The sequence below is a fragment of the Salmo trutta genome, chromosome 38 (genome assembly GCF_901001165.1).
Source record: "Salmo trutta chromosome 38, fSalTru1.1, whole genome shotgun sequence".
NCBI lineage: Eukaryota > Metazoa > Chordata > Actinopteri > Salmoniformes > Salmonidae > Salmo > Salmo trutta.
In genome coordinates, this window is record NC_042994.1 from 22,274,206 (window position 1) to 22,302,112 (window position 27,907).

Below are 27,907 nucleotides of genomic sequence, written 5' to 3' on the forward strand. Positions count from 1 at the left end.
ATGGCTAGGACAACACACATTTGAACTCAGCTCAATACTGATTGAGCAATTATTTTATATTTTTTTTTTTTATCAAGGGAGGCGAAATGCTTGCTGGCATCAAACAATCAACTGCTACGGTGGCAACATGTCATACTCGTTTGGTCCAAACAGCATCAGATACATGGGCTACACATACTGAGACAGCGCTTGGTGGAACGTATGCGTTGCGGAACCAATGTCACGCATGGTGCTATGTCCGGGGAGGTGTTTCACTCTAGTACGGCTCGACTTGTTTATTTCCGTTGCAGAAAGGAAGTAGCTCGTTGGGTCTTGTGGAGGTGACCGAATGGCAGATTTATTCTGTCAATCTTGAGTTAGTTCTCTCCCAGAGTCGTAGGAAACACCGATTATTTTATTTTCATTGTGAAAAAAATACCGTTAGCACCATGGGAGCTCACCTCGCGCGGCGGTATGTCACCGAGAGGGAGACCGAGCCTGACCCTGCGAAACCGTTTGGCTTTGACCCCGAATTCGGCTTCGATGAGAGGAAAGAGAGAGGTTTGTATTATTGAGTCTGTTTTGGTCTGAACGTATGCTTGCAACGTGTCTGCTGGTGGGCTCTTGACATGTTTCTTGTCATGTCCATGGAAAGTAAAGTCCGCTAACAAGCTAACTGCAACTAGTAGTGGCTAGCTAACGTTACCCAAATGTAGCTAGCATGATATGTTCCCTATTAAATATAACTTGAGTATTTCGCCCCCTTTCCATTCGTGTAAAGTGTTTATATTTTAATTAATAAAACTGTCAGTTCAGACAGCAATATGGTTTTGAACAGATATTCCCGTCCTGTCAAATTCATAGTCATAAATCCCAGGTGCATCTCAATAATTCAATGTCTTCCTCTCCTCGTCTCCTTTCCTTACTCTGTGAAAGAGTAGTTGCTTGCCAACGGTACACGCGTTCCTCGCATATATATGTATATATAATGCATTACGGAACATGCAAGGCTTCACTTATACACATCTCAGGACATAGCCAAGTCCTTTCTTTGTTGACAGTTTTCATTTTGTGTATGTGTCCCCTAGTAGAGATGATGGCCTCACCCATTAACCCCTGGTGTAACATGTTGTCTTGTCTCCCTGGTAGAGATGCTGGCCTCCCCCCATTAACCCCTGGTGTAACATGTTATCTTGTTCCCCTGGTAGAGATGGTGGCCTCACCCATTAACCCCTGGCGTAACATGTTATCTTGTTCCCCTAGTAGAGATGATGGCCTCACCCATTAACCCCTGGTTTAACATGCTATCTTGTTCCCCTGGTAGAGATGGTGGCCTCCCCCCATTAACCCCTGGTGTAACATGTTATCTTGTTCCCCTGGTAGAGATGATGGCCTCACCCATTAACCCCTGGTGTAACATGTTATCTTGTCTCCCTGGTAGAGATGGTGGCCTCCCCCTATTAACCCCTGGTGTAACATGTTATCTTGTTCCCCTGGTAGAGATGGTGGCCTCCCCCCATTAACCCCTGGTGTAACATGTTATCTTGTTCCCCTAGTAGAGATGGTGGCCTCCCCCCATTAACCCCTGGTGTAACATGTTTCTTGTTCCCCTAGTAGAGATGGTGGCCACCCCCATTAACCCCTGGTGTAACATGTTATCTTGTTCCCCTAGTAGAGATGGTGGCCTCCCCCCATTAACCCCTGGTGTAACATGTTATCTTGTTCCCCTAGTAGAGATGGTGGCCACCCCCATTAACCCCTGGTGTAACATGTTATCTTGTTCCCCTAGTAGAGATGGTGGCCTCCCCCCATTAACCCCTGGTGTAACATGTTATCTTGTTCCCCTAGTAGAGATGGTGGCCTCCCCCATTAACCCCTGGTGTAACATGTTGTCTTGTCCCCCTGGTAGAGATGGTGGCCACCCAGGCCCAGATGAACCTGGCCCAGGTCCCTGTACTCCAGAGGGACTACTGCGCCCACCACCTCATCAAGCTCATGAAGTGTAAGAGGGACAACTGGCCCAACTTCCTGGCCTGTAAACACGAGAGACACGACTGGGACTACTGCGAGCACCAGGAGTAAGTATCTGCCTGGTTCTAGGTCGAGGTTTAGCAGCACATGGAGTTTCTTTCTGGCTTTCCTGGACACACTTTATGGTTGCATTCCAGCCAGGGTTTTGAGTTTAAATCCCACTGGGGTCATGTCCAATGTTCCCTGTTTAAATCCCACTGGGGTCATGTCCAATGTTCCCTGTTTAAATCCCACTGGGGTCATGTCCAATGTTCCCTGTTTAAATCCCACTGGGTTCATGTCCAATGTTCCCTGTTTAAATCCCACTGGGGTCATGTCCAATGTTCCCTGTTTAAATTCCACTGGGGTCATGTCCAAGGGGTCATGTCCAATGTTCCCTGTTTAAATCCCACTGGGGTCATGTCCAAGGGGTCATGTCCAATGTTCCCTGTTTAAATCCCACTGGGGTCATGTCCAATGTTCCCTGTTTAAATCCCACTGGGGTCATGTTCCCTGTCATTTTTTGGAGCACCGAGCAAAAGTCAGGTCTTGTGAGCAGAAACTTTAACTTTTTGTGCAACTTCCGGCGTGCGTTTACAGTTTTAGACAGTAGCCAATAGGCTGTCCCATCAGTTTGTGACAGTAGCCAATAGGCTGTCCCATCAGTTTTAGACAGTAGACTATAGGCTGTCCCATCAGTTTTAGACAGTAGCCAATAGGCTGTCCCATCAGTTTTAGACAGTAGACAATAGGCTGTCCCATCAGTTTTAGACAGTAGCCAATAGGCTGTCCCATCAGTTTTAGACAGTAGCCAATAGGCTGTCCCATCAGTTTTAGACAGTAGACAATAGTCTGTACCATCAGTTTTAGACAGTAGCCAATAGGCTGTCCCATCAGTTTTAGACAGTAGCCAATAGGCTGTCCCATCAGTTTTAGACAGTAGCCAATAGGCTGTCCCATCAGTTTTAGACAGTAGCCAATAGGCTGTACCATCAGTTTTAGACAGTAGCCAATAGGCTGTCCCATCAGTTTTAGACAGTAGCCAATAGGCTGTCCCATCAGTTTTAGACAGTAGCCAATAGGCTGTCCCATCAGTTTTAGACAGTAGCCAATAGGCTGTCCCATCAGTTTTAGACAGTAGCCAATAGGCTGTACCATCAGTTTTAGACAGTAGACAATAGGCTGTACCATCAGTTTTAGACAGCCAATAGGTTATTTGGCATAATGTAGTCCTATCAGAGTGGCCTACCAATAGAGAAAATCCCAGAACATTTTCACATGGAAATTGCTTTTGATTTCTATGATATAACCTATAGGTGGGGTTCAATACAGGCCTACAGTAACCTATAGGTGGGGTTCAATACAGACCTACAGTAACCTATAGGTGGGGTTCAATGCAGACCTACAGTAACCTATAGGTGGGGTTCAATGCAGGCCTACAGTAACCTATAGGTGGGGTTCAATGCAGGCCTACAGTAACCTATAGGTGGGGTTCAATGCAGGCCTACAGTAACCTATAGGTGGGGTTCAATGTAGACCTACAGTAACCTATAAGTGGGGTTCAGTGCAGGCCTACAGTAACCTATAGGTGGGGTTCAATACAGGCCTACAGTAACCTATAGGTGGGGTTCAATGCAGGCCTACAGTAACCTATAGGTGGGGTTCAATGCAGGCCTACAGTAACCTATAGGTGGGGTTCAATGCAGGCCTACAGTAACCTATAGGTGGGGTTCAATGTAGACCTACAGTAACCTATAAGTGGGGTTCAGTGCAGGCCTACAGTAACCTATAGGTGGGGTTCAATACAGGCCTACAGTAACCTATAGGTGGGGTTCAATGCAGGCCTACAGTAACCTATAGGTGGGGTTCAATGCAGACCTACAGTAACCTATAGGTGGGGTTCAATACAGGCCTACAGTAACCTATAGGTGGGGTTCAATACAGGCCTACAGTAACCTATAGGTGGGGTTCAATGTAGACCTACATTCCATGAGACTCTCTGCCTACAACAAAATCAGACTCAATCTTGCAAAGTTAAGATTTGTTTGGTTGCGTTTGAAAAGGGGCTGATAAGTTGATTCAAACAGAGAGAGAAACGTTGATCAATATAGTCCAAACTAATGGGGGTGAAGTCCCATCTGAGTCTGGCTGGCATTTCTTCTGCTCTGCTGTCCTGGAGGAGGTGAGTGGCCGCGCACAGCTTAGACGGAACAGGAAGTTGATTTGACAGTGGTCATGTGGCCTTCGATTAAAGTGCAAAATGGCATGTATTATTATCAAAGAGTTGTTGTATGTGTCTGAGATGGTCACACGTGTATAGAGTTGTCAGACTTGTAGTTGCACTGCCATCTGAGGTCCTTTACCATCAAATCCACTCTTCTGTGTGTGTGTGTGTGTGTGTGTGTGTGTGTGTGTGTAGCTACGTGATGCGTATGAAGGAGTATGAGCGGGAGCGACGGCTGCAGATGAGGAAGAAGAGGGTGGAGGAAGCCCAGGCAGCTTGAGCTTCATCATCATGGCCTCTAACCCCCCAACCCCTCCGTGTACATACCTGCTACTCTCCACAATAAAGACCTTTTGAGCTCCACTACTCTACCACTGAGCCATCTGTCTCTTTGTTTGTTTCCTGCTACGTTACGAGCCTAGGAACCAAACGTGGAGGGACCTACCCCAATTTGTCCAATAGAAACGCTTATTTTTGTTGAATACACCCCAGGTAGTAGGAGGGGTGTGCATCATAGCAGGGTCTGAGCCAGCTATCTGACAGTGGGTTGTTGACAATGCAGCTTTTAAAGGCGACGTTCCCGTGTTTGTAGTAGAGATCTCATTCACGGTGAACGCTGCATATGTCGGCTCAATCGGAAAATTGCCTTTAAAAGCGGCATTGTCGACAACCCCGCGGTCTAACTGAATCCCGGCCAAACATTTAGGCCTGGATTCAATCAGATCGCGTGCCAACCAGCGTTGGCCGGATCCACATAGCTGATGGAGGTGTAACTGCAGCAGGAGCTGACAAATCAGAAGCTGCTATTGACAAACCCCTTATCTGTGCTGTGTTAGAGCCTACTCTGTTTTGAACTTCTATCAGGGTCAAGAATAATGACTGTCAAACCATTGATGTTAGGCTAAGGCATGTTTTCATTTGAATGAGGGGATTTCTGCCTACCAGTCTAATTCAAGTGTTTGAACTTTAACACGGCTGAATGGGATTTTGTCGCATCCGATGGCAGTGTCCGTGATAGTGTTAACCGACCTTATCGCGCGGCGCTGCTTGGGGATTTGACCTCTCTCAACGCAGTTCCACCTCTGACGCCGTCCAGACATCTGCTATCGCCAGTTAATGCTGGGTCTGAATCAAGGTTAGTTTGTTTCTTTATCACTAGCCCTGCCTGCGCTACGTTCAACGGGGTGAAAAACTAGTCCAGGGCTGAGCGTCTCTGAGCTACTGATCTAGGATCAGGTTAGCCTTTTATTTCATAATGATTAGAAGAGGGGAGCTGATCCTAGATCATATGGACATGTGCACTCTGGTCATTCAGGATGACATCTTTCCCTCTGACAGTAGCTCTGCTACAATCTAGATCCATCAACTGATCGAATAGAATCTGAATTTAGTTTCTCATTCCGTCCCCATCACAGGCTGGGATTAGACAGGCAGCCCAATTCTGATTTCCTCACTCGTCATTTGTCATTTGAGCAATCAGGTCTGAAAAGGATCTGTGATTGGTCAAAAGAACAATTTGTGGTGGGGGGGGGAGATCACAATTGGTCTGTGTAAACGCAGCCTTAGAGATGCATTACATTTAGTGTTCTATTGTATCATATGGCCCCCATCTCCAGTGTGGTAACAGTGGTGTGTGTTAGTCTCCAGTCTAGTAACAGCCTATATCATCAAGACATGGTTTATCAACTAAATGACTTAATGAAAGTTCCAACAGAACGACCAAAAGTGTGTCATGGTTTACTCCCCATTTCTGATCAGAGACTTTGGTATTGTTATACTTCCAAACATTTGAGTAAAAAAGAAACTAAACTAACCCAGAGCAGATAGGCCTACACCTTGTTACATCCCAAATGGCTCCCTAGCCCCTATGTAGTGCACTACTTTTGACCAGAGGGCCCTGTAGTGTACCATTTGAGACACGCCAGACTCTCAGTCAGGTTATTAAAACAGCCAAAACACTAAGAAAAATAACAGCCAATCAAAAGTGGGTTAAGGAGCGTTAGGCAGAAACTTCTGTGCGGGAAAGCATAGTATAAGACAGTCTCCTCAATGTTTGGGGGGGGGGGGTCAAGGGGGCAGGGTTCTCAGTCCAGTGTAGGTTTGGGATGGAGGGGGGTCTCCATCCTCTAGAGGACGAAGGGGAGGATGGGCGAGCGAAGAGGAGGGTAGTCCCGGAACTCTTTCAGGTAGCTGCGGTGCTTCCCCTTGGCCCACACCGTCATCTGGATGAAGCCCACCGCCGTGAAGAAAGCCACCGGCAGACACTGAGTCATCAAGGTGAAGCCAAACCACGAGCCCAGCTACAGGAGAGGAGAGCTGGTGTTACACATGTCACACACACTAAAGGCAGCTATGGGCAGACTACATGGGAGAAAGAACGATGGTGTTACACACACGCATAATAATGTGGATGTTGATTGAGGCAGCCCCCCCGGCACCTCTGATTCAGAGGGGATGGGTTAAATGTGGAAGACACATTTCAGTTGAATAACTGACCAGGTATCCAACCCTGAATTTCACTGCCAACTTCTGCCACTAGGTGGTCATGAGCCTAACAACTACATTGAGAGAGACACATGTTACACACTTCCTCCTAACCAGCAGAGGGCAGTGTCACCCTGGACTAAATACAGGGTGGAGTTGCCCCTAGACGCTGATCTTTGCATTTTCCCCACTAACGGTTAAGGTTATGATTGGTGGAGGGGAAGCTGATCCTAGATCTGTGCCTAGGGGTCTAGACTCACCTCATAGGTGTAGTTGGGACAGGAGACCAGCAGGAATATCCAGGTGAAGGGGTTCTTAGTGGGGTAGGGGATCTTCCTGGTCTTAGATCCTGACGGAGGGAGAGAGAGATTCAGTTGGTTGTGGGCTGCTGTTTTGTAGCAGACAGAGCGAACAGTGTGTATGTTGAATTGATTGATGTGTTGTAATGTTTGCATATTCAATAGGAGTGTGTACCTGGTGGGCGGAGGTTCCGCAGGGCGATATGGATGGAGAAGTTACCAACCTGACAGAACTGAGAAGATAGCATCTACTAAATAACCATTTACTATGATATTGTTCTATTACTATAGTATACAGGATGAGTAGAGTGCATTATAGTAGAGTAGATTATAGTAGAGCATAGCACAGTAGTCTTACCAGAAAGATGATGAGGGCAATCCTGACCTGCTGCTCACCATAGATTGCTGAAAAGACAAGGGTGGTTAATATAGTAGCGTACTCACTAGGTGGTGGTTAATATAGTAGCGTACTCACTAGGTGGTGTATACAGAGGGTGGTTAATATCGTAGCGTACTCACTAGGTGGTGTATACAGAGGGTGGTTAATATCGTAGCGCACTCACTAGGTGGTGTATATAGAGGGTGGTTAATATAGTAGCGTACTCACTAGGTGGTGTATACAGAGGGTGGTTAATATAGTAGCGTACTCACTAGGTGGTGTATACAGAGGGTGGTTAATATAGTAGCGTACTCACTAGGTGGTGTATACAGAGGGTGGTTAATATAGTAGCGTACTCACTAGGTGGTGTATACAGAGGGTGGTTAATATAGTAGCGTACTCACTAGGGGGTGGTTAATATAGTAGCGTACTCACTAGGTGGTGTATACAGAGGGTGGTTAATATAGTAGCGTACTCACTAGGTGGTGTATACAGAGGGTGGTTAATATAGTAGCGTACTCACTAGGTGGTGTATACAGAGGGTGGTTAATATAGTAGCGTACTCACTAGGTGGTGTATACAGAGGGTGGTTAATATAGTAGCGTACTCACTAGGTGGTGTATACAGAGGGTGGTTAATATAGTAGCGTACTCACTAGGTGGTGTATACAGAGGGTGGTTAATATAGTAGCGTACTCACTAGGTGGTGTATACAGAGGGTGGTTAATATAGTAGCGTACTCACTAGGTGGTGTATACAGAGGGTGGTTAATATAGTAGCGTACTCACTAGGTGGTGTATACAGAGGGTGGTTAATATAGTAGCGTACTCACTAGGTGGTGTATACAGAGGGTGGTTAATATAGTAGCCTACTCACTAGGTGGTGTATACAGAGGGTAGTTAATATAGTAGCGTACTCACTAGGTGGTGTATACAGAGGGTGGTTAATATAGTAGCGTACTCACTAGGTGGTGTATACAGAGGGTGGTCAATATAGTAGCGCACTCACTAGGTGGTGTATACAGAGGGTGGTTAATATAGTAGCGTACTCACTAGGTGGTGTATACAGAGGGTGGTTAATATAGTAGCCTACTCACTAGGTGGTGTATACAGAGGGTGGTTAATATAGTAGCGTACTCACTAGGTGGTGTATATAGAGGGTGGTTAATATAGTAGGCCATCCAGGCAGCAAAGCCCCAGTAGTAGGTGCAGTTCTGGAACACAGGAAGACAAAACACACTGTATCACACACAAGCTTCATCCCAAATTGCACCCTATTCCCTATACAGTGCACTACCTTTTAACCAGGGCCCATTACCCTATCCACTATATAGTGCACTAATTTTGACCAGAGTCATATGGGCCCTGATCAAAAGTAGCGCATTACATAGGAGATAGGGAGCCAATTAGGATGCGGACCAGTGTCAGACGACCCCAGAATCTCTCAGCAGGTTCAAAGGTCACCCTGGGTTGAAGAGACAGGCTAGGGTTCCCCAGATGAGGTATGTGTAAGGTGATACACCCCCACGACGAGGTAACAGGGCAACTAAGGCTGTGGTGTGTGTTATGAATGCATGTGTGTGTGCGAGTCAGTGTGTGTGTGTTATGAATGCATGTGTGTGTGCGCGTCAGTGTGTGTGTGTGCATGCGTCAGTGTGTGTATGCATGCGTCAGTGTGTGTGTGTCACCTTGAAGATGTTGCGTAGCGGCATGGTCCCGTGGGAGAAGCGATGGACAAACAGGGTCTCCAGGAGTCTCTTCAGGTAGTGGAAGGAGTGACACATACAGGCTAGACTGGGATCACACACACAAACTACATTACCCAACATGCACCAGGATACTCACCATAGAAACCAAAGACAATGGTTCTCTTTATTCCTGCCATTAGTAGTTCGATGAACTAGAGTTCAACTAGCAGACAAATATGATTCACATTAACAAGAGGCTCATTGCAGTTTCACTCAGATATACAGTCGTCTGCACGACCCTGTGTGTGTGTGTGTGTGTGTGTGTGTGTGTGTGTGTGTGTGTGAGACACACTCACTGTACGACCCAGTGCTTGCTGGTGGTGAAGTCATATTTGGGGGCGTAGATGAAGGGAACACGGAAGTAGAACATTAGGTAGAGGAGGAGAGGACCACCATACTCTGTCAGAAACACCTGAGAGACAATCAGAGACCTATTTCAATTGACTGATTTCCTTATGTTAACTGTAACTCAGTAAAATCTTTGAAATTGTTGCATTTATATATTTTTTTTCAGAATAATATAGTCCAGCTCCGGATCATTCATAATAAACCCTGTCGTGTCAGAGCTCCGGATCATTCATAATAAACCCTGTCGTGTCAGAGCTCCGGATCATTCATAATAAACCCTGTCGTGTCAGAGCTCCGGATCATTCATCAATCCTGTCGTGTCAGAGCTCCGGATCATTCATAATAAACCCTGTCGTGTCAGAGCTCCGGATCATTCATAATAAACCCTGTCGTGTCAGAGCTCCGGATCATTCATCAATCCTGTCGTGTCAGAGCTCCGGATCATTCATCAATCCTGTTGTGTCAGAGCTCCAGATCATTCATTGGGGCGGCAGGGTAGCCTAGTGGTTAGAGCGTTGGACTAGTAACCGAAAGGTTGCAAGTTTGAACCCCCGAGCTGACAAGGTACAAATCTGTCGTTCTGCCCCTGAACAAGGCAGTTAAGCCACTGTTCCTGGGCTGTCATTGAAAATAAGAATTTGTTCTTAACTGACTTGCCTAGTTAAATAAAGGTAAATAAAAAATAAACTCTTGTCTGCGCAGCAAAGGACAAAGCCATTTTAAAAACTGTTGCTACAGTCATCATGAATAACTTGCAAAACATAACTTTACTTTTCTCCCTCTCTCTAGTCTGGCCAGCTCTCCTTCTCCTCCTGGTGTCACACTGGTGTTTATGTGTTGTACTAACAGATGTCCAGCCAGCCAGTCAGTCAACCAGCCAGCCAGTCAACCAGCCAAACAGCCAGCCAGTCAGAGAGGATACATTTATCGCTCTCTATTTTCCACACCTGCTCCTGCCTAACCGACAGTCCCCCCCTCCCTCCTTCACATCCCTCCCCCACGTCTCTCCCTCCCCCACGTCTCTCCCGTCTCTCCCTCCCCCAGTTAATGTGACAGGGGCTTTAATAATGACTCTTAACAAAAACTAATTTTCACCAAGGTCAGGAGGAAACTAACAGACAAGTTAGTGAGCGTGTGCGTACGTGTGTGTGGTATGTGTGTGCCTGTGTGCACTCACGGTGACCCAGCTGATTTGAGCTCCCAGGTCTCGGAAGTAGAAGGTTGCCGTGGTTCCCACAGGAAGATGCTGCAGAACATCCTCATCCTTTAGAGACTTACCCTCTGATGGAGAGAGAGGAGAATTCTGATTAATAACAGCCCCACAAACAAGTTGCATGATCAATCCTTACCCTCTACCATCCTGCTACCATCACTACTATACTATAGATATCAACACTGTCCTCTACCATCACTACTATACTATAGATATCAACACTGTCCTCTACCATCACTACTATACTATAGATATCAACACTGTCCTCTACCAGCCTGCTACCATCACTACTATAGATATCAACACTGTCCTCTACCAGCACTACTATACTATAGATATCAACACTGTCCTCTACCATCACTACTATACTATAGATATCAACACTGTCCTCTACCAGCCTGCTACCATCACTACTATAGATATCAACACTGTTCTCTACCAGCACTACTATACTATAGATATCAACACTGTCCTCTACCATCACTACTATACTATAGATATCAACACTGTCCTCTACCATCACTACTATACTATAGATATCAACACTGTCCTCTACCAGCACTACTATACTATAGATATCAACACGGTCCTCTACCATCACTACTATACTATAGATATCAACACTGTCCTCTACCAGCCTGCTACCATCACTACTATACTATAGATATCAACACTGTCCTCTACCAGCACTACTATAGATATCAACACTGTCCTCTACCAGCCTGCTACCATCACTACTATACTATAGATATCAACACTGTCCTCTACCAGCCTGCTACCAGCACTACTATACTATAGATATCAACACTGTTCTCTACCATCACTACTATACTATAGATATCAACACTGTCCTCTACCAGCACTACTATAGATATCAACACTGTTCTCTACCATCACTACTATACTATAGATATCAATACTGTCCTCTACCATCCTGCTACCAGCACTACTATACTATAGATATCAACACTGTCCTCTACCATCACTACTATACTATAGATATCAACACTGTCCTCTACCATCACTACTATACTATAGATATCAACACTGTCCTCTACCAGCCTGCTACCATCACTACTATACTATAGATATCAACACTGTTCTCTACCATCACTACTATACTATAGATATCAACACGGTCTTCATACAGACTGAACATCAGAAGACTGGTTTGGAGTTAGACTTACTTGGGTCTAGGCGGATGGACTGTCTGGCTGCGTACCATTGAGGATCTGAGTCAGATGGACAAGGGAGACCAGACAGAGAAAGAAGACAGATACACGGACGGGAGGGAGACCAGACAGATACACGGACGGGAGGGAGACCAGACAGAGAAAGAAGACAGATACACGGACGGGAGGGAGACCAGACAGATACACGGACAAGGGGGGGTTAACTCTTTAGCTTTATTTAAGTGAAATACTGTATATTGAAGTGAATGTAATTGTAGTATCATGTGCTGCTGTGTAATGTCAATCTGAGGTCGTACTCACGGCTTTTGTGGAACATACACTTGATATCCCCAATAGTGGCATTTGGCTCAACCTGCAAATCAAGAGAGATGAGTGGGACACACACACACACACACACACACACACACCCCTCCTCTCATTGCCCTTTCATGTGATTACAAGTAAATTTAGCTCTAGCTCTGGCCACACCCCCTGGGTACTGGGTATCAAACAGCTGGTATTAATCACCACACACATAAATATAAACAGACACATACAGCGCCAGAACACACACACAGCCAAAGCCACACCGCAACAACAATCCCACAAAGACAAACTGACAAATGATGCACACACAAAACCATGGACACACACACACACAACCATTTAACAGCGGCCACTCCCAGATTGAAGCCAAGTCTGGAGGTTTAGGGGCTTGTGCTGAACCCTGTTCCCCCAGCCAGACTGCCTCATCCTGGGGGCTTAGCCCTCACATACCCCCCTAACTCCAGTCAGCAGGGACTGGATGGTTCTGCCCAGCAATGGGCCACTGTTAAAATCGCCAGGCAGAGGAACAACGGACCAGAACCAACCTTTCCTAAATGATAGGTAAGTCATAGTTAGTCCTTACTGGCTAGTTGATAAGGACTAGGTGTGTGTACAAAGACTGTATTGAAGGTGGGTCACAACAGTCAAACTGAAAGGTTCTGAACACTGGACTCCCCACTAGGCTACTCCATTATTTTTGGCATCCTGACAACATTCACCAGACATTATTCTACTACTGTATTTGTCTGTGACATCACAGAGGTCTTACCTCAGACATTCTATTCTCTTTATGACATCACCGAGTTCCTCTCCAGACATTCTAGTCTACTTATGACATCACAGGCCTTCCCCAGATATTCTACTCTCTCATGACATCACAGATATGATATTTATGGCATTGCAGGTCTCCCCAAGATATTCTAGTGTCTTCATGACATCACAGAGGTCTTTCCCAGAGATTCTACTCTTTATAAAATCACAAAAAAGGATTCTCCAGACATTTAATCTTTATGACATCACAGAGGTAAGGTCTTCAAGAGATTATAGTCTACTTGTGACATCACAGGTCTCTCCCAGACATTCTAGTCTCTTTATGACTTCACCCCAGACATTCCAAATAATTTACTTGACAACATTAGATTAGAATAACTTTATTCAACTCCACCAATATAAAATTCCAATATGCAAATCAAATCCTCACTCCCACATCAAAGCCCTACTTCAAGAATCTCTATTTTCCAGTCTAAAGTGGGGGATGACGTGGCCATGGAAACTGTGTTAAGCTGAGAACAGGTCTCAGAACAGTGGTAATCCTGCGAGGACGTGACCTGATACCTTGCAGCTCCTGTATGCCCTACTAATATCACACTAACACCATACAGAACCTAATACAGTGCTATTAAAACTATAACACCATGCTAAACCTAGCTAGGTGTTACACCTGTCATTTAACCATCAGTCTATAACACCATGCTAATAGAGAGTTTTAACCTCTAAGCCATAAGTGATAGTTCACTACAGTCCTAGGTAGTACTGACCACTATGGGCCGTTCTGGCTCAGACAAGGCTTAAAACCTGATATGGATAGGGGGCAGTATTTTCACGGCCGGATGAAAAAACGTACCCGATTTAAACTGGTTACTACTCTTGCATATTATTAGTAGATTTGGATAGAAAACACTCTGAAGTTTCTAAAACTGTTTGAATGGTGTCTGTGAGTATAACAGAACTCATATGGCAGGCAAAAACCTGAGAAAAAGTCAACCAGGAAGTGGAGGATCTGAGAATTGTAGTTCTTCTTTCTAGTCCCTTTCGAAACTACAGTATCTGTGCTGTTACATTGCACTTTCTAAGGCTTCCATTGGCTGTCTTAAGCCTTCAGAAAGTGGTTTGAGCCTTCTCCTGTCACTGGGCAGAGTATAGGAGGTCAGTTACTGAGTGGTCTGCCTGGCAACAAAGGGATTGGATATGCGCGTTCCCACAACCACGCTGTTTTTTCTTTTTCTCCTTGAATGAATACGCTATTGTCCGGTTAGAATATTGTCGCAATTTTACATTAAAAATACCATAAAAATGTATTTTAAACAGCGTCTGACATGCTTCTAAGTACGGTAATGGAACATTTACTTTTTGTGTCTCGAATTGCGCTTGCGCGTTACCCTTTGGATAGTGACCTGAACGCACGAACAAAACGGAGGTATTTGGACATAACTATGGATTATTTCGAACAAAAACAAAATTTATTGTGGAAGTAGCAGTCCTGGGAGTGCATTCTGACGAAGATCAGCAAAGGTAAGAGCATATTTCTAATACTAATTCTGAGTTAAGGTGGCCCCGAACTTGGCGGTTGTCTGAATAGCTCACTGTGATGGCTGAGCTATGTACTCAGAATATTGAAAAATGTGCTTTCTCCGTAAAGCTATTTTAAAATCTGACACAGCGGTTGCATAAAGGAGTTCTGTATCTATAATTCTTAAAATAATTGTTATGCATTTTGTCAACGTTTATGATGAGTATTTTTGTAAATTCACCGGAAGTTTTTGGTGGGAATACATTTTCTGAACATCACGCGCCAATGTAAAAAGCTGTTTTTGGATATAAATATGAACTTAATTGAACAAAACATACATGTATTGTGTAACATAATGTCCTAGGAGTGTCATCTGATGAAGATCATCAAAGGTTAGTGCTTCATTTAGCTGTGTTTTGGGTTTTATTGACATATGCTTGCTTGGAAAATGGCTGTGTGGTTATTTTGGTCTATGTACTCTCCTGACATAATCTAATGTTTTGCTTTCGCTGTAAAGCCTTTTTGAAATCGGACAATGTGGTTGGATTAAGGAGAAGAGTATCTTTAAAATGGTGTAAAATAGTCGTATGTTTGAGAAATTGAAATTATTGGATTTTTGAGGTTTTTGTATTTCGCGCCACGCTGTTCCATTGGATATTGGCTAGGCGTTCCGCTAGCGGAACGTCTGTCCTCAACAGGTAACTACTTCAGGTTGTACCTGGAGCTACACAGCACTATACTGACTGGCTGGGCTCAGACAGACAGACAGCACTTCTGACCTGAGTACAGTGGAGCGTCCTACATTAGACTAATAGTGCAACAGGTGCAGGCTAGATGGGACTATTTAACACAGAGACACACACACAGATAGACGTACACACACAGACGTGTCCCCCCACACACACACACACACCAGTATTTGTGAAGCCGTCTTACCTTGTCCAGGAAGCAGAGTTTGTCCTTGGTCTTGGCATCCAGAATCTCCACCTCAAAGAAAACCACAGCTTTCTTAGCCTTCTTAGCTTTGGGCCGTTTAACAGGGGGTGCTGGCACCCCTGGGACACTCCCCGGACCAGCCTTTTTGTGGGTAGCCCCCTCTAGTACTATGGTATCCATATCCACACTCCTCCACCACTAGCCTCTCTATTTAATCCCTTTGTCTGGAAAAATACCTTTTTCTTAATTCCCTCAGTTTGAGCGAAGAGAGGAGAGAGGGGCGCCTGGTTTCAGCTGTGGAAATAAATCTCTTTCTCTCCCCCTCGTTCGCTCCGTCGTTTTTCCTCCCACCCCTCCCTCTCTTCATCCTTTCTATCATTCGGTCACCCCCCCCCCCCCCCCCCCCCTTCTCATTCCTTCTTTCCTGGCACGCTGGCTGCTTTATTTAACCCCACCCCCACACAGCCCTGCTCCCCTGTGAAGTCATTTACAGCAGGGAGCAAAGTTTAAAGAACAGTAAGGAAAGTTGATGCATTCCTGTGTTGAGTTGATTTTGAACCCCCCCCCCCCACTATGATACCCGAGCACCCCCCCCCCCCACTATGATACCCGAGCACCCCCCTCCCCAGTCTAGAAGGAAGTATGTGTTGTCAGCCCCCCCCCCCCCCCCCCGCCCCCACAGCTAAATAAAAAGCTCTGTGTAAGCAACCTTCTCCCTACCTACCTCCACACCTTCCCTATTCCCCCCCACCCCACACAGTAGAGTGATAATACTCCAGAGACTCATGGCTTAGTTTGGATTATTCCCCTCCGTTCAACCCCCCCCCCTCCAATAATGTCCGGAACCAACACCCTATAGCCTTATGTTCCTAGATATGTCGGTTCAATATCAATTTACTATGTTAACAATCATGCCAAGACCTCAAATGTATACCAAACAAAAACCATTGATTTCAAAGATAAACCATAGAACTCTATGCACAAGGACTACTTTTAAAAATGTCAGAACATTTTACAAAAACACCTTTACAGGAAGAACTGTGCAGATACAGTGTTTGGTAACAGAATACAACTGAGGGAGATTTCACTCCAATTCTGTTACCAAACTTTGCATATGTACAGTTTTTCTAGCAAATACCTATTTACTGTGTCAATTATTCAAAGTAGTCCTTGTGCATACAGTGCCTTGCGAAAGTATTCATCCCCCTTGGCATTTTTCCTATTTTGTTGCCTTACAACCTGGAATTAAAATTGATTACTTTTTTTGGGGGGGGGGGGGTGTATCATTTGATTTACATAACATGCCTACCACTTTGAAGAAGCAAAATATTTTTTTGTGAAACAAACAAGAAGTAACACCAAAAAAATTGAAACTTGAGCATGCATAACTATTCACCCCCCCAAAGTCAATACTTTGTAGAGCCACCTTTTGCAGCAATTACAGCTGCAAGTCTCTTGGGTTATGTCTCTATAAGCTTGGCACATCTAGCCACTGGGATTTTTGCCCATTCTTCAAGGCAAAACTGCTCCAGCTCCTTCAAGTTGGATCGGTTACGCTGGTGTACAGCAATCTTTAAGTCATACCACAGATTCTCAATTGGATTGAGGTCTGGGCTTTGACTAGGCCATTCCAAGGCATTTAAATGTTTCCCCTTAAACCACTCAAGTGTTGCTTTAGTAGTACACTTAAGGTTATTGTCCTGCTGGAAAGTGAACCTCCATCCCAGTCTCAAATCTCTGGAAGACAAACAGGTTTTCCTCAAAAATGTCCCTGTATTCAGGGCCATCCATCATTCCTTCAATTCTGACCAGTTTCCCCAGTCCCTGCTGATGGAAAAACATCCCCACAGCATGATGCTGCCACCAACATGCTTCACTGTGGGGATGGTGTTCTCGGGGTGACGAGAGGTGTTGGGTTTGTGCCAGACATAGCGTTTTCCTTGATGGCCAAAAAGCTCAATTTTAGTTTCATCCGACCAGAGTTCCTTCTTCCATATGTTTGGGGAGTCTCCCACATGCCTTTTGGGGAACGCCAAATGTGTTTGCTTATTTTTTTCTGGCCACTTCCGTAAAGCCCGTTGCTGTGGAGTGTACGGTTTAAAGTGGTCCTATGGACAGATACTCCAATCTCCGCTGTGGAGCTTTGCAGCTCCTTCAGGGTTATCTTTGGTCTCTTTGTTGCCTCTCTGGTTAATTCCCATTTTTCCTGGTCCATGAGTTTTGGTGGGCAGCCCTCTCTTGGCAGGTTTGTTGTGGTGCCATATTCTTTAAATTTTTTAATCATGGATTTAAATGGCGCTCCATGGGATGTTCAAAGTTTTGGATATTTTTTTTATAACCCAACCCTGATCTGTACTTCTAAACAACTTTGTTCCTGACCTGTTTGGAGAGCTCCTTGGTCTTCATGGTGCTGCTTGCCTAGTGGTGTTGCAGACTCTGGGGCTTTTCAGAAGATATATATATCATGTGACACTTAGATTGAACACAGGTGGACTTTATTTAATTCATTATGTGACCTCTGAAGGTAATTAGTTGCACCAGATCTTATGTAGGGGCTCCACAGTAAAGGGGGTGAATACATATGCACACACCACTTTCCATTGTTTTAAAAAACAATTATTTTATTTTTTTTCACTTCACCAATTTGGAATATTTTGTATATGTCCATTACATGAAATCCAAATAAAAATCTATTTAAATTACAGGTTGTAATGCAACAAAATAGGAAAAACGCCAAGGGGGATGAATACTTTTGCAAGGCATTGTAGAGTCGTATGGTTTTCTGCACTGTGAAATCAATGGTTTTTGTTTGATATACATTTTAAAGTGAAAACTCTGAGTCTACGCAATCCCATTACTGTAGAACTGCCCATAAAATGATGCTTTGTAGTCCCCCCCCCCCCCCCCCCCACACACACACACACACACACACACACACACAAACACACACACACACACACACACACACACACACACACACACACAGCAAGCCAGGCATGGCTAGGATTTCTCTAGCTATTTAAACCCCCCCATTCCATCCCCTCTATCCCCTGTCTATATAAAGACCCCCCCTGGGATACCAGCCTTTCCTTGTGCTGGGGGTCTAAAGTAGTACGGGATAGACAACTGTCATAGCTGGGGTAGTGTTAGGGTAGGGCTGGGGTAGTGTTAGGGTAGGGCTGGGGTAGTGTTAGGGTAGGGGAGTGTTAGGGTAGGGCTGGGGTAGTGTTAGGGTAGGGCAGTGTTAGGGTAGGGCAGTGTTAGGGTGGGGTAGTGTTAGGGTAGGGCAGTGTTAGGGTAGGGCTGGGGTAGTGTTAGGGTAGGGCTGGGGTAGTGTTAGGGTAGGGCTGGGGTAGTGTTAGGGTAGGGCTGGGGTAGTGTTAGGGTAGGGCAGTGTTAGGGTAGGGCAGTGTTAGGGTAGGGCAGTGTTAGGGTAGGGCAGCGTTAGGGTAGGGCAGCGTTAGGGTAGGGCAGCGTTAGGGTAGGGCAGCGTTAGGGTAGGGCAGCGTTAGGGTAGGGCAGCGTTAGGGTAGGGCAGCGTTAGGGTAGGGCAGCGTTAGGGTAGGGCAGCGTTAGGGTAGGGATGGGGTAAAACGTGGAGCTCTAGAGTAGGACAGCATTGGAACTAGCTAAATTCAAGACTCAGGTAGTAGTGCAAGTTGGAGTAGTGCTGTGCTGCCATGATTGAGTGTGGGAAAGAGAGGGATTCGTAGAACACTCCAGCTCATTCTAGTGCACTAATAGGTTCTCTCTCTCTACAGGTTGACAGATGGTGTATCTCCAGTCTACTGGACTCTGGCTCCTGGCATCTCCACACCTGCCTTCTCACTTACACACAGGTCAGTGTTAATGATTGATATTATTTACTGGTTGTTTAAGTACAGAAATGCACTGTGAGCTTAGCACCACGTTCTCTATGGACAGACATGGTGCAGTGGACTAGCAACTGATCTACAGTCAGGTATATTCTACCACCCGAATGGTTAATATTAGCATTGTGCGTATGGTAATCTGATCCTAGATCTGTGGTATGGTGGAATGAGTGTCCATCTTCTCCAATGTGTTGTTGTTGTTGTCAGTGCAGCGAGGCAGCAGGTGTCATGCCTGGGTCTATGTTTACTATTACAGTGCTTTGGCTCCACCTTGTGGATATGTGTTATAACTACATCAGCAGTGATTTTTGTGTTGTGATAAATCTATTCATTGGAGATCATTTGGATTCAAGATGGATGCAAACAGTAATCTAGTTGATTGTTAGCAATCGTTCCCTGATGGCTAATGATGCATTGATACAGGCCCAACATTTATTCTATAGTCAAATGCACATCTTACCAGTGCAATAACATGTTTCTATTGGGCTTACAGTTGAGTACTGCAGACTAATCTAGATATTACTGTAGCCTGCTTGTATGTTAGCTAACTACGGCCTCCAAGAGTTCTGGACCTTTCTGTCAGAACACTAGGTTACATTGTAGCAGGCTAGCGGGTTCCAGATCCTCTCAAGCTGTTCTGTCCCCTCATTTACTACAAGAGAGAAAGTTGTTGGAATGAGAACCTCCCAGTGCATATAGGTATCAGACAGACCTGGGTTAAAGTACTATTCGAAATGATTTTGAAATACATGATTTGCTTGATTGAGCTTGCCTGGCTTTAACAGACCAATGGAATAGTCCAATAGCTGCAACAGATACCCATCTACAACTCTAGACAGGCTAGAGAGCAAACTCTCAAAGTATTGGAACGAGTTCAAATATTATTTGAACCCAGGCCTGGTATGAGAGGAGGAGGAGACAAACTCCCCAAACTGGCTCCTTCACATCCTGGCACACCTGCTGTAGTGTCAGTCCTGGTAGCCATGACAACACCTGCTGTAGCTAGCTAGCCTGCAGTCTAGAAAGCGGGTTTAAAATCTGACTGTAGGAGGATTAACTCCCCTCTAGACACTGATCTAAGATCAGTTCGTATGCGATTACCCCCAAATGGCTACGGTTAGGTTTAGTGGGGGGTTAATCTGGTCCTAGAGCTGTGTGTATTGGGTCTGAGAGAGCCACAAGGACAGCTCTTGTAGAGGTAAATGTCTATGGGTCTGTCTGCCTATACAGCCATGAGAGTGAAGGTGGTCATGTGTTTCAGAGGACATGGCGACTACCATTATTGCCTGTTTGCTATGCGTTTAACATAAAGTCGCCTGTGGGCTTTGATATGATTAAATATACCTCCTTGCATGCAGCCTTTCTTACTTACTATATAACTTTGTCTCGTATTTGTGATTGAAAAACCTAAGTTGACGAGGCTATGTGCAACAGGAGTTTAGATTTAAGCTAGGCCTAGTTGTGTCATCGCTTAACTCTCCTACACGCAGATCAACAATGTCAGTCAGTCTGATCTGAGACGCAGTGGCCTCGATGTCCATGCAGTCAAGTAGTGTAACGGTCAACATTTCTACCCAAGAGGCTACATTATTTTACGACACAACAGCCCTCACAAGGTTACATTTGTTGCGCACTTGACTGTTCACCTGCAATGATAGTCTAGCTGCCCTGCAATGAAGCAACAATCCCGAGATAAGAAGTCTGCAGCGTTCCAATCCACCAGGTGGCGCAGCCTAGTTTACGCATTGTGAGAAAAGAACGACTGGTAAATAGATAAATAAACTAGTAACCTATCGGTTTGGTTGGTTGGACTGCTGTTTAATGTGAAAGTAGAAGTGATAGGCTACGTCCATGAGATGTGAATTTCAGGCAAGTAGACTACAACTTCGACAAGAGAGAGTCCACAAGCACACCACACGAGCTGGAGACTTTGACATCCCGGGTGAGCTCGTCTCTGTTCTCCAGCGTGTCCTAACCATCCTAAATCTGACCGTTGGGAAACGAACGGACAATCTTACAACACCGGTATGAAACAGTTAGAAATCTAATGTACAGAATCCCGATTAAAGCTTTAGAGTTACAGCGGATACTATCTTACCTCGTAATGCTTCATCTTGGCAGTTTGTGTTCGCTCTCATCCAAGGTGAGCGACGGGTCGTGGCTTCCAATCAGAGCAAGAGGAAGCCGTGATGGCGTTGAGGTCCCCAATTGGTCCAGTGGCTGGGAAGTCCAATGGTTACCTCCTTTAATATCACGTCCAATCAATGTGTCGGAAAGCTAAGTAGATATGCCTTACTTCCCGTACTGTAGCCAATGGGGGAGTAGATTCCCACAATGGAGTGATCCGTTTGGACAAATGGAGATGCGGGGTAAATTGTATTAGCGGGTGATTATTTTTAGTAAATCTTATGTTATCAACACCAGGGCCAGCTATACTGACTTTACAGATCAGCAATTTTAGTTCGTCGATTACTGGCTGTTATATTGGGCATAATGTGCCAGCGGTGGTTTTCAAAAGCAGCAAGGCTGTTTGCCAAGGATAGACCTAGACCTGTTTGTGGGTATTTGACCAAGAGGCTAGTAAAGTTGAAATAACGTCATTATTTACATTGAGAAAGGACGGGGCTCAACCTAACCCATAGTACCTATAAACCTGAAGCATAGCGAGGACTAAACCTATAGTTCCAACAAAAGCGACAGACAAACCACATTATGAGGGAATCCGTTTTGTTCAGGGGATCCATGAAGCTTTTCCGACAGACACATTGTGATACCTTTTGTTCACTAACACGATTCTTAGTACCTTTGATACATCCAGTGAGTCAACACTGGATCTGCCACCCCACACACACACACACACACACACACACACACACGGTGAGATTTCTACAAGGAAGACGTGGATGAGTTTCGGCTGGACTACAGAGGCGTGTCCTGTAGAACTTTGAAACTCAGTGACTCTCCACTAGGCGTGATCGGTCCCAGGAGCTGAGCTGCGTTCAGACTCTTCCTGATTCTCCTAGAAAATTCTCGAACTTTCTGCGCGGGTATAAACTAGAATGGGTCCCAAGCGGAGTGTCGAGCTGAGCTGACAGAACAGTAGCGTTCTTCAACAGTATGTGTGCAGGTCAGGTTTTCATACGTTTATTTACCATTCCACAGATAGACTGCCTGCAAGCGAACAACCCGTCTACCTTGTGTGCATTTGATTGACAGTCAGCACAGGCTCAATCAAGGGAACTTTAAACTATTTCTCGCAGCTATTCGGAATAAACACACCTACAGCTAAATGGTCAAAATGGGTAAAGACTACTATAGTGTCCTGGGAATACAGAAAGGAGCGACGGAGGACGAGATCAAGAAGGCTTATCGTAAGCAGGCTCTGCGTTACCACCCGGATAAAAACAAGTCTCCCAAAGCCGAGGACAAGTTTAAAGAAATAGCTGAAGCTTATGACGTTCTGAGCGACCCAAAGAAAAAGGACATTTACGACCGATTTGGCGAAGAAGGTACGTGTTCTATTTACCAGACGCAACATGTTATTATTAAAAGTGATGAATAAATACACTTTGTTTTCCAAAGTGCTTTAGTTAGGTAGGCCTATCGGAAACGATTTCAAAGCTGCGATTATAAAGATGTAAAGCTGAGTCATTGTCGCTGGATATTTTGATGAGTATTAAGGCGAAAAGGCATTTCAAGATCTCGCTCAGGAACTGCCTCTTTCCTCTGATAATCTTCATCGGTGCTAACGCTTTGGGCCACAGAAGTTCCGAAAACAAACGCTATATGCTTATAACAAACCAAGCAATGCCTCATAAGCCTACCCTCCTTGGCCTGTGTGACCGATAGTTTATAAGCCTACCTTTCTTAGCCTATGTGAGCTATATTTTATAACTAGAAAGGGCAAGACACAGCAGGCTTGTTGCGTCTATCCGTTTTTCCCTATCCATTCTTATGATTGTGCTGCAAGGGCTTCGCGAGTTCCAACAAGAGTCCCTGGCAGCACAATCATAAGAATGGATTGGTGAAAAACGGATAGATACAATAACACTGCTGATTGGCTGCACGCCGAGGGAGAGGTGCGCGCCCACTGCTGGAAGGTTCTGGCGCTGACGTCACAGCGCGGCGGAGAGTTTGACTTTGACAGGCCAGCCTGTCAGCAAGCTTCTCAAACGACAGATGGTGTGGTTGTGTATTGCTCGTACCGACAGTAGACCGAGGTTACAACGGTGCTGCTGCGTTCTTATCAGTTGTCTTTAAGGACCAGGCTAGATAACTCAACGGTCAAGCTGCATTATTCCGTGTATAGCAACAGACACTAGACCACAGGAGAATGGTGGCACCTTAATTGGGGAGGACAGGGCTCATGGTAATGACTGGAGCGGAAGTGGTGGAATGGTATCAAATACATACAATGCCATTCCATTTGCTCTGTTCTGGCCATTATTATGAGCCGTCCTCCCCTCAGCAGCCTCCCTTCTAGCCCTAGACACAGAGCCGTCCTCCCCTCAGCAGCCTCCCTTCTATCCCTACACAAAGAGCCGTCCTCCCCTCAGCAGCCTCCCTTCTAGCCCTAGACACAGAGCCGTCCTCCCCTCAGCAGCCTCCCTTCTATCCCTACACAAAGAGCCGTCCTCAGCTCAGCAGCCTCCCTTGTAGCCCTACACACAGAGCCGTCCTCCCCTCAGCAGCCTCCCTTCTATCCCTACACGCAGACCCGCCTCCCCTCAGCAGCCTCCCTTCTATCCCTACACACAGAGCCGTCCTCCCCTCAGCAGCCTCCCTTCTATCCCTACACACAGAGCCGTCCTCCCCTCAGCAGCCTCCCTTCTATCCCTACACGCAGACCCGCCTCCCCTCAGCAGCCTCCCTTCTATCCCTACACGCAGACCCGCCTCCCCTCAGCAGCCTCCCTTCTATCCCTACACACAGAGCCGTCCACCCCTCAGCAGCCTCCCTTCTATCCCTACACACAGAGCCGTCCTTCCTTCAGCAGCCTCCCTTCTATCCCTACACACAGAGCCGTCCTCCCCTCAGCAGCCTCCCTTCTATCCCTACACACAGAGCCGTCCTCCCCTCAGCAGCCTCCCTTCTATCCCTACACACAGAGCCGTCCTCCCCTCAGCAGCCTCCCTTCTATCCCTACACACAGACACATTGTTTCCACACCCATGGGTGCCACTGCACATAGGAAATGTTTACACAACTTCTATTGAAAGAAGTCTGGACCAGAGCCACAAATGTTTATTTCTCTCTCTCTCTCTCTCTCTCTCCAGGGTTGAAGGGAGGAGGCCCTTCAGGAGGAGGGGGTGTTCCCGGGGGCCCTAGTTTCAGCTACTCCTTCCAAGGCGACCCCCACGCCATCTTCGCCGAGTTCTTCGGGGGCCGGAGCCCCTTCGACCAGTTCTTCCCCCGAAACGGCGGGGGCCCAGATGGGGACAACATGGACACTGACGATCCCTTCGCCCGGTTCGGGATGGGGGGTGGCGGCATGGGGGGGTTCCCCCGTTCCTTCAGCACAGGAATGGGGGGAGGGGCGATGGGGGGCCAGATGGTTGAGAAGCACCAGGACCCACCCGTGCTCCACGACCTCAGGGTGACCTTAGAGGAGGTTGGTTGACTTATTTTAGTTGACAATTCAAAGTATCCATGTACACACAGCACATCATACAATTTAAAAAGTTGTCTAGGATAATAAAGTCGATGCCTCATTCCCATTGTGGTGTTTTTTTAAAGGTGTTCTCAGGCTGCACTAAGAGAATGAAGATATCCCACAAGCGGCTGAACGCAGACAGACGCACCACCCGGACGGAGGACAAGATCCTGGTGGTGGAGATAAAGATGGGATGGAAGGAGGGGACGAAGGTCACCTTCCCTAAAGAGGGGGACGAGACGCCGACTAACATCCCGGCAGACGTGGTGTTCGTGGTCAAGGATAAGCCACACCCGCTGTTCCGGCGAGACGGCTCTGACATCGTTTACCCCGCCAAGGTCTCCCTCAGAGAGGTAAGGCAGAATGATCTGAACTTTAACTAAACTAAATATACTCTGTTTTTATATGTTGCTCTCCAAGTGCTTGCTAAAACAAATTGATAGTACTTAGAATGATAATAATTGTTTGTATGTAGACTAGAGTGATGAAGCGTAACCTCTCTCTCTCCTTCAGGCGCTGTGCGGCTGCACGGTCATCGCCCCCACGTTGGACGGCAGGACAGTAACCGTGACGACAGGGGATGTGGTGCGTCCGGGGATGAAACGACGCATCACGGGGGAGGGGCTTCCTCTGTCCAAGAGGCCGGATCGCCGCGGTGACCTGCTGGTGGAGTACGAGGTGGTGTTTCCGGAGAGACTGAGTCAGAGTGCCAAGGAGACCATCGCACAGGTTCTTCCACCCTAGTCCTGATGGCTATAAACTACGAACTTCTTAAGGACAAAACGGACGGCGCCGACGAACAGTGAAAAGCAACAGGTGGCTGTCCTCCCTATCGCCTCTGACCAAAGAACGTCTACCGCCCTCATTTTCTGTTCATCTCCAGACGATTCTGCGTGTTGAGTCGCCATCGTTCGTCGATGACCTACTGCGCACGGCCAACTTTCGTTACTGTGTCTCTTGTCCTTTAGTTGAGGAAACTGCCACTTTGGACCTCGTGAGTCCACTTCAGAACCACTAGTGAACTGAGGGAAAACCTGCAACCCATATTCAAAAAGCATCTTAGAGTAGGCGTGCTGATCTAGGGTCAGTGTAGCCTTTTAGATAATCATACATGTGACTACATAGACAGAAGGCACCTGATCCCAGATCAGCACTCCTGCACTGTAGAACCAGAGACCATCAAATACATGTTGTTTTAGCTTCCTTTAGTATAAGCCTCTTTTTAGCTCTACTTCCCTACTGGTGAATGTTGCCATGTACAGGCTAGAGCCATTGGCTTGTTAGCAGTGGTTTCCAAACCTTTCCTCTGGGACCCCCAGACATTTAACACAACTTTGTTGTAGCCCTGAACTAGCTCACCTGATTCACCTGGTCAAGGGCTTGATGCTTAGTTGATATGAGAGTGATATTAGGGTGAGAATGAATGGATTCTATTTGACTCCCTCTCCAAGACATTTACTGCCAGAGAGACTGTTGGAGTAAGATATCACCTGATTCACCTGGTCAAGGGCTTGATGCTTAGTTGACTAATGTAATCAGGTGTTCTACCTCTTGAATAGATGAAATCCATTTGTCTGTGGGTCCCCCAGGAGAGGTTTGAAAACTCCTGTTTTGGTGGATTAGATTTGTATCTCTTGGTGGCATTTCTTTACAGATGGCATCTCTTCACGTACCTATTCTAGGGGTTTAGGTATCATGGGTGGGTTTCATGGTTTTGGATTCTGATCAAATCAATAGAAAGTATTACCACTGATCAATACCCATAGTCTGATAATACCCATAGTCATTGGTTTAGAACAGAAACAATGCTGTTTGAATGCATAGAAATATAATCTATAGAACGGATCTTCCCATTCAAGTCAATGCTGAATCTATTTCTATGCTTGAATGGTCTTTACTTTTCCAGGATGCCTACAATAACAGGGTGGAGGGAAGTGTGAGTGAGGTGTGTGTTTCAGCTAGTGTGTATGAGTTAGCTAACTAGGTGAACGCTTTGTACAGAAATGGTTGGAATGTATGACTTGCTGTAGGATCTGGGCTTTGTATGGTGCAACTGTTGGATATGTGTACAATCACGAGATAGGATGTTAGCACAGTAACCATGGGAGATATAGGCTTTCATGTTATACCCATAGCATTCCTCTTTACTCAATAGTATACACAACATGTATTGTTGCTACCTGTTGTTGATGCAGCAAGTGAGAACTGTCCAAAAACTGACATAAAGCTATGTTTATTGAGCAAAGAATATCAACTTTTGTTTTGAAATGATCTATGCATTTAAATGAAAGATCCCTCACCTCAATATAGAGGTCATTAGTTCTCCCTCACAACAGGAAGTAGCTTTATATTTAAATCATGTAGTTTATATTTAAGGAATACCTTTAAGAATACGTTAATCCTGGACAGAATCTTCTAAAACTGCAACCAGACTTAGAATTTCTTAGTTTACTATACATTTGCCATGTATGTATTATATTTCTGGACAGTTTTCTATACACAGAATGTATTTTCTACGTGAATAACTTTCATAGGTAAATAAAGTGTGTTTTCTAGATAAACGGATCCTTGTTTGTCTTTCTAGAAAGATGTCATGAACGTGTTATAACAGTGTGATCTGGTATGAAGACGTCTCTCGGCTTGAGACGCGCTGGGGCGTCTTCGCAGCTTGTGTCTATGTATGCTGATGACTCAACATTATACACGTCAGCTACCACAGCAAGTGAAATCAAGTTGAGGAGACTAAACTGCTTGGAGTAACCCTGTATTGTAAACTGTCATGGTCAAAACATATTGTTGTGGTCAGGTGCCACAAAGAAAGTCTTAGGAAAATTACAATTGTCCCAGAATAGGGCAGCACGGCTCTTAAATGTACACAGAGGGCTAACATTGATGACATGCATGTCAATCTCTCCTGGCTCAAAGTGGAGGAGAGATTGACTTCATCAATACTTGTATTTGTGAAAGTATTGACT

The 27,907-nt window shown here is 45.7% G+C and overlaps 3 protein-coding genes across 4 annotated transcripts; 2 read left to right on the forward strand and 1 right to left on the reverse strand.

The window, feature by feature from the left end:
- Positions 1–280: 280 nt before the first annotated feature.
- Positions 281–4,588, forward strand: LOC115178552 (NADH dehydrogenase [ubiquinone] 1 beta subcomplex subunit 7-like). Its single transcript, XM_029739807.1, has 3 exons — positions 281–540; positions 1,889–2,057; positions 4,409–4,588. Exons 1-3 carry the CDS (start codon positions 429–431, stop codon positions 4,491–4,493), a joined length of 366 nt encoding a protein of 121 aa, XP_029595667.1. The 5' UTR covers positions 281–428; the 3' UTR covers positions 4,494–4,588.
- A 1,291-nt stretch (positions 4,589–5,879) lies between these two features.
- On the reverse strand, positions 5,880–21,505 carry LOC115178551 (very-long-chain enoyl-CoA reductase-like). Its single transcript, XM_029739806.1, has 12 exons — positions 21,378–21,505; positions 15,408–15,458; positions 12,176–12,227; positions 11,870–11,914; positions 10,647–10,750; positions 9,418–9,533; positions 9,062–9,167; positions 8,515–8,587; positions 7,355–7,401; positions 7,172–7,229; positions 6,958–7,046; positions 5,880–6,513 (listed from the first exon to the last, which is right to left on the reverse strand). The coding sequence occupies exons 1-12, from the start codon at positions 21,390–21,392 to the stop codon at positions 6,340–6,342; spliced, it is 930 nt and encodes a 309-aa protein (XP_029595666.1). The 5' UTR covers positions 21,393–21,505; the 3' UTR covers positions 5,880–6,339.
- On the forward strand, positions 18,960–27,493 carry LOC115178550 (dnaJ homolog subfamily B member 1). 2 transcript variants are annotated; one of them, XM_029739805.1, is made up of 4 exons: positions 18,960–19,246; positions 24,556–24,890; positions 25,016–25,285; positions 25,446–27,493. In XM_029739805.1, the coding sequence occupies exons 1-4, from the start codon at positions 19,177–19,179 to the stop codon at positions 25,674–25,676; spliced, it is 906 nt and encodes a 301-aa protein (XP_029595665.1). In that variant the 5' UTR covers positions 18,960–19,176; the 3' UTR covers positions 25,677–27,493. The 2 variants fall into 2 exon arrangements, with proteins under 2 accessions (XP_029595665.1, XP_029595664.1); XM_029739804.1 differs by lacking the exon at positions 18,960–19,246 and adding an exon at positions 22,168–22,788.
- The last annotated feature ends 414 nt before the right edge of the window (positions 27,494–27,907 follow it).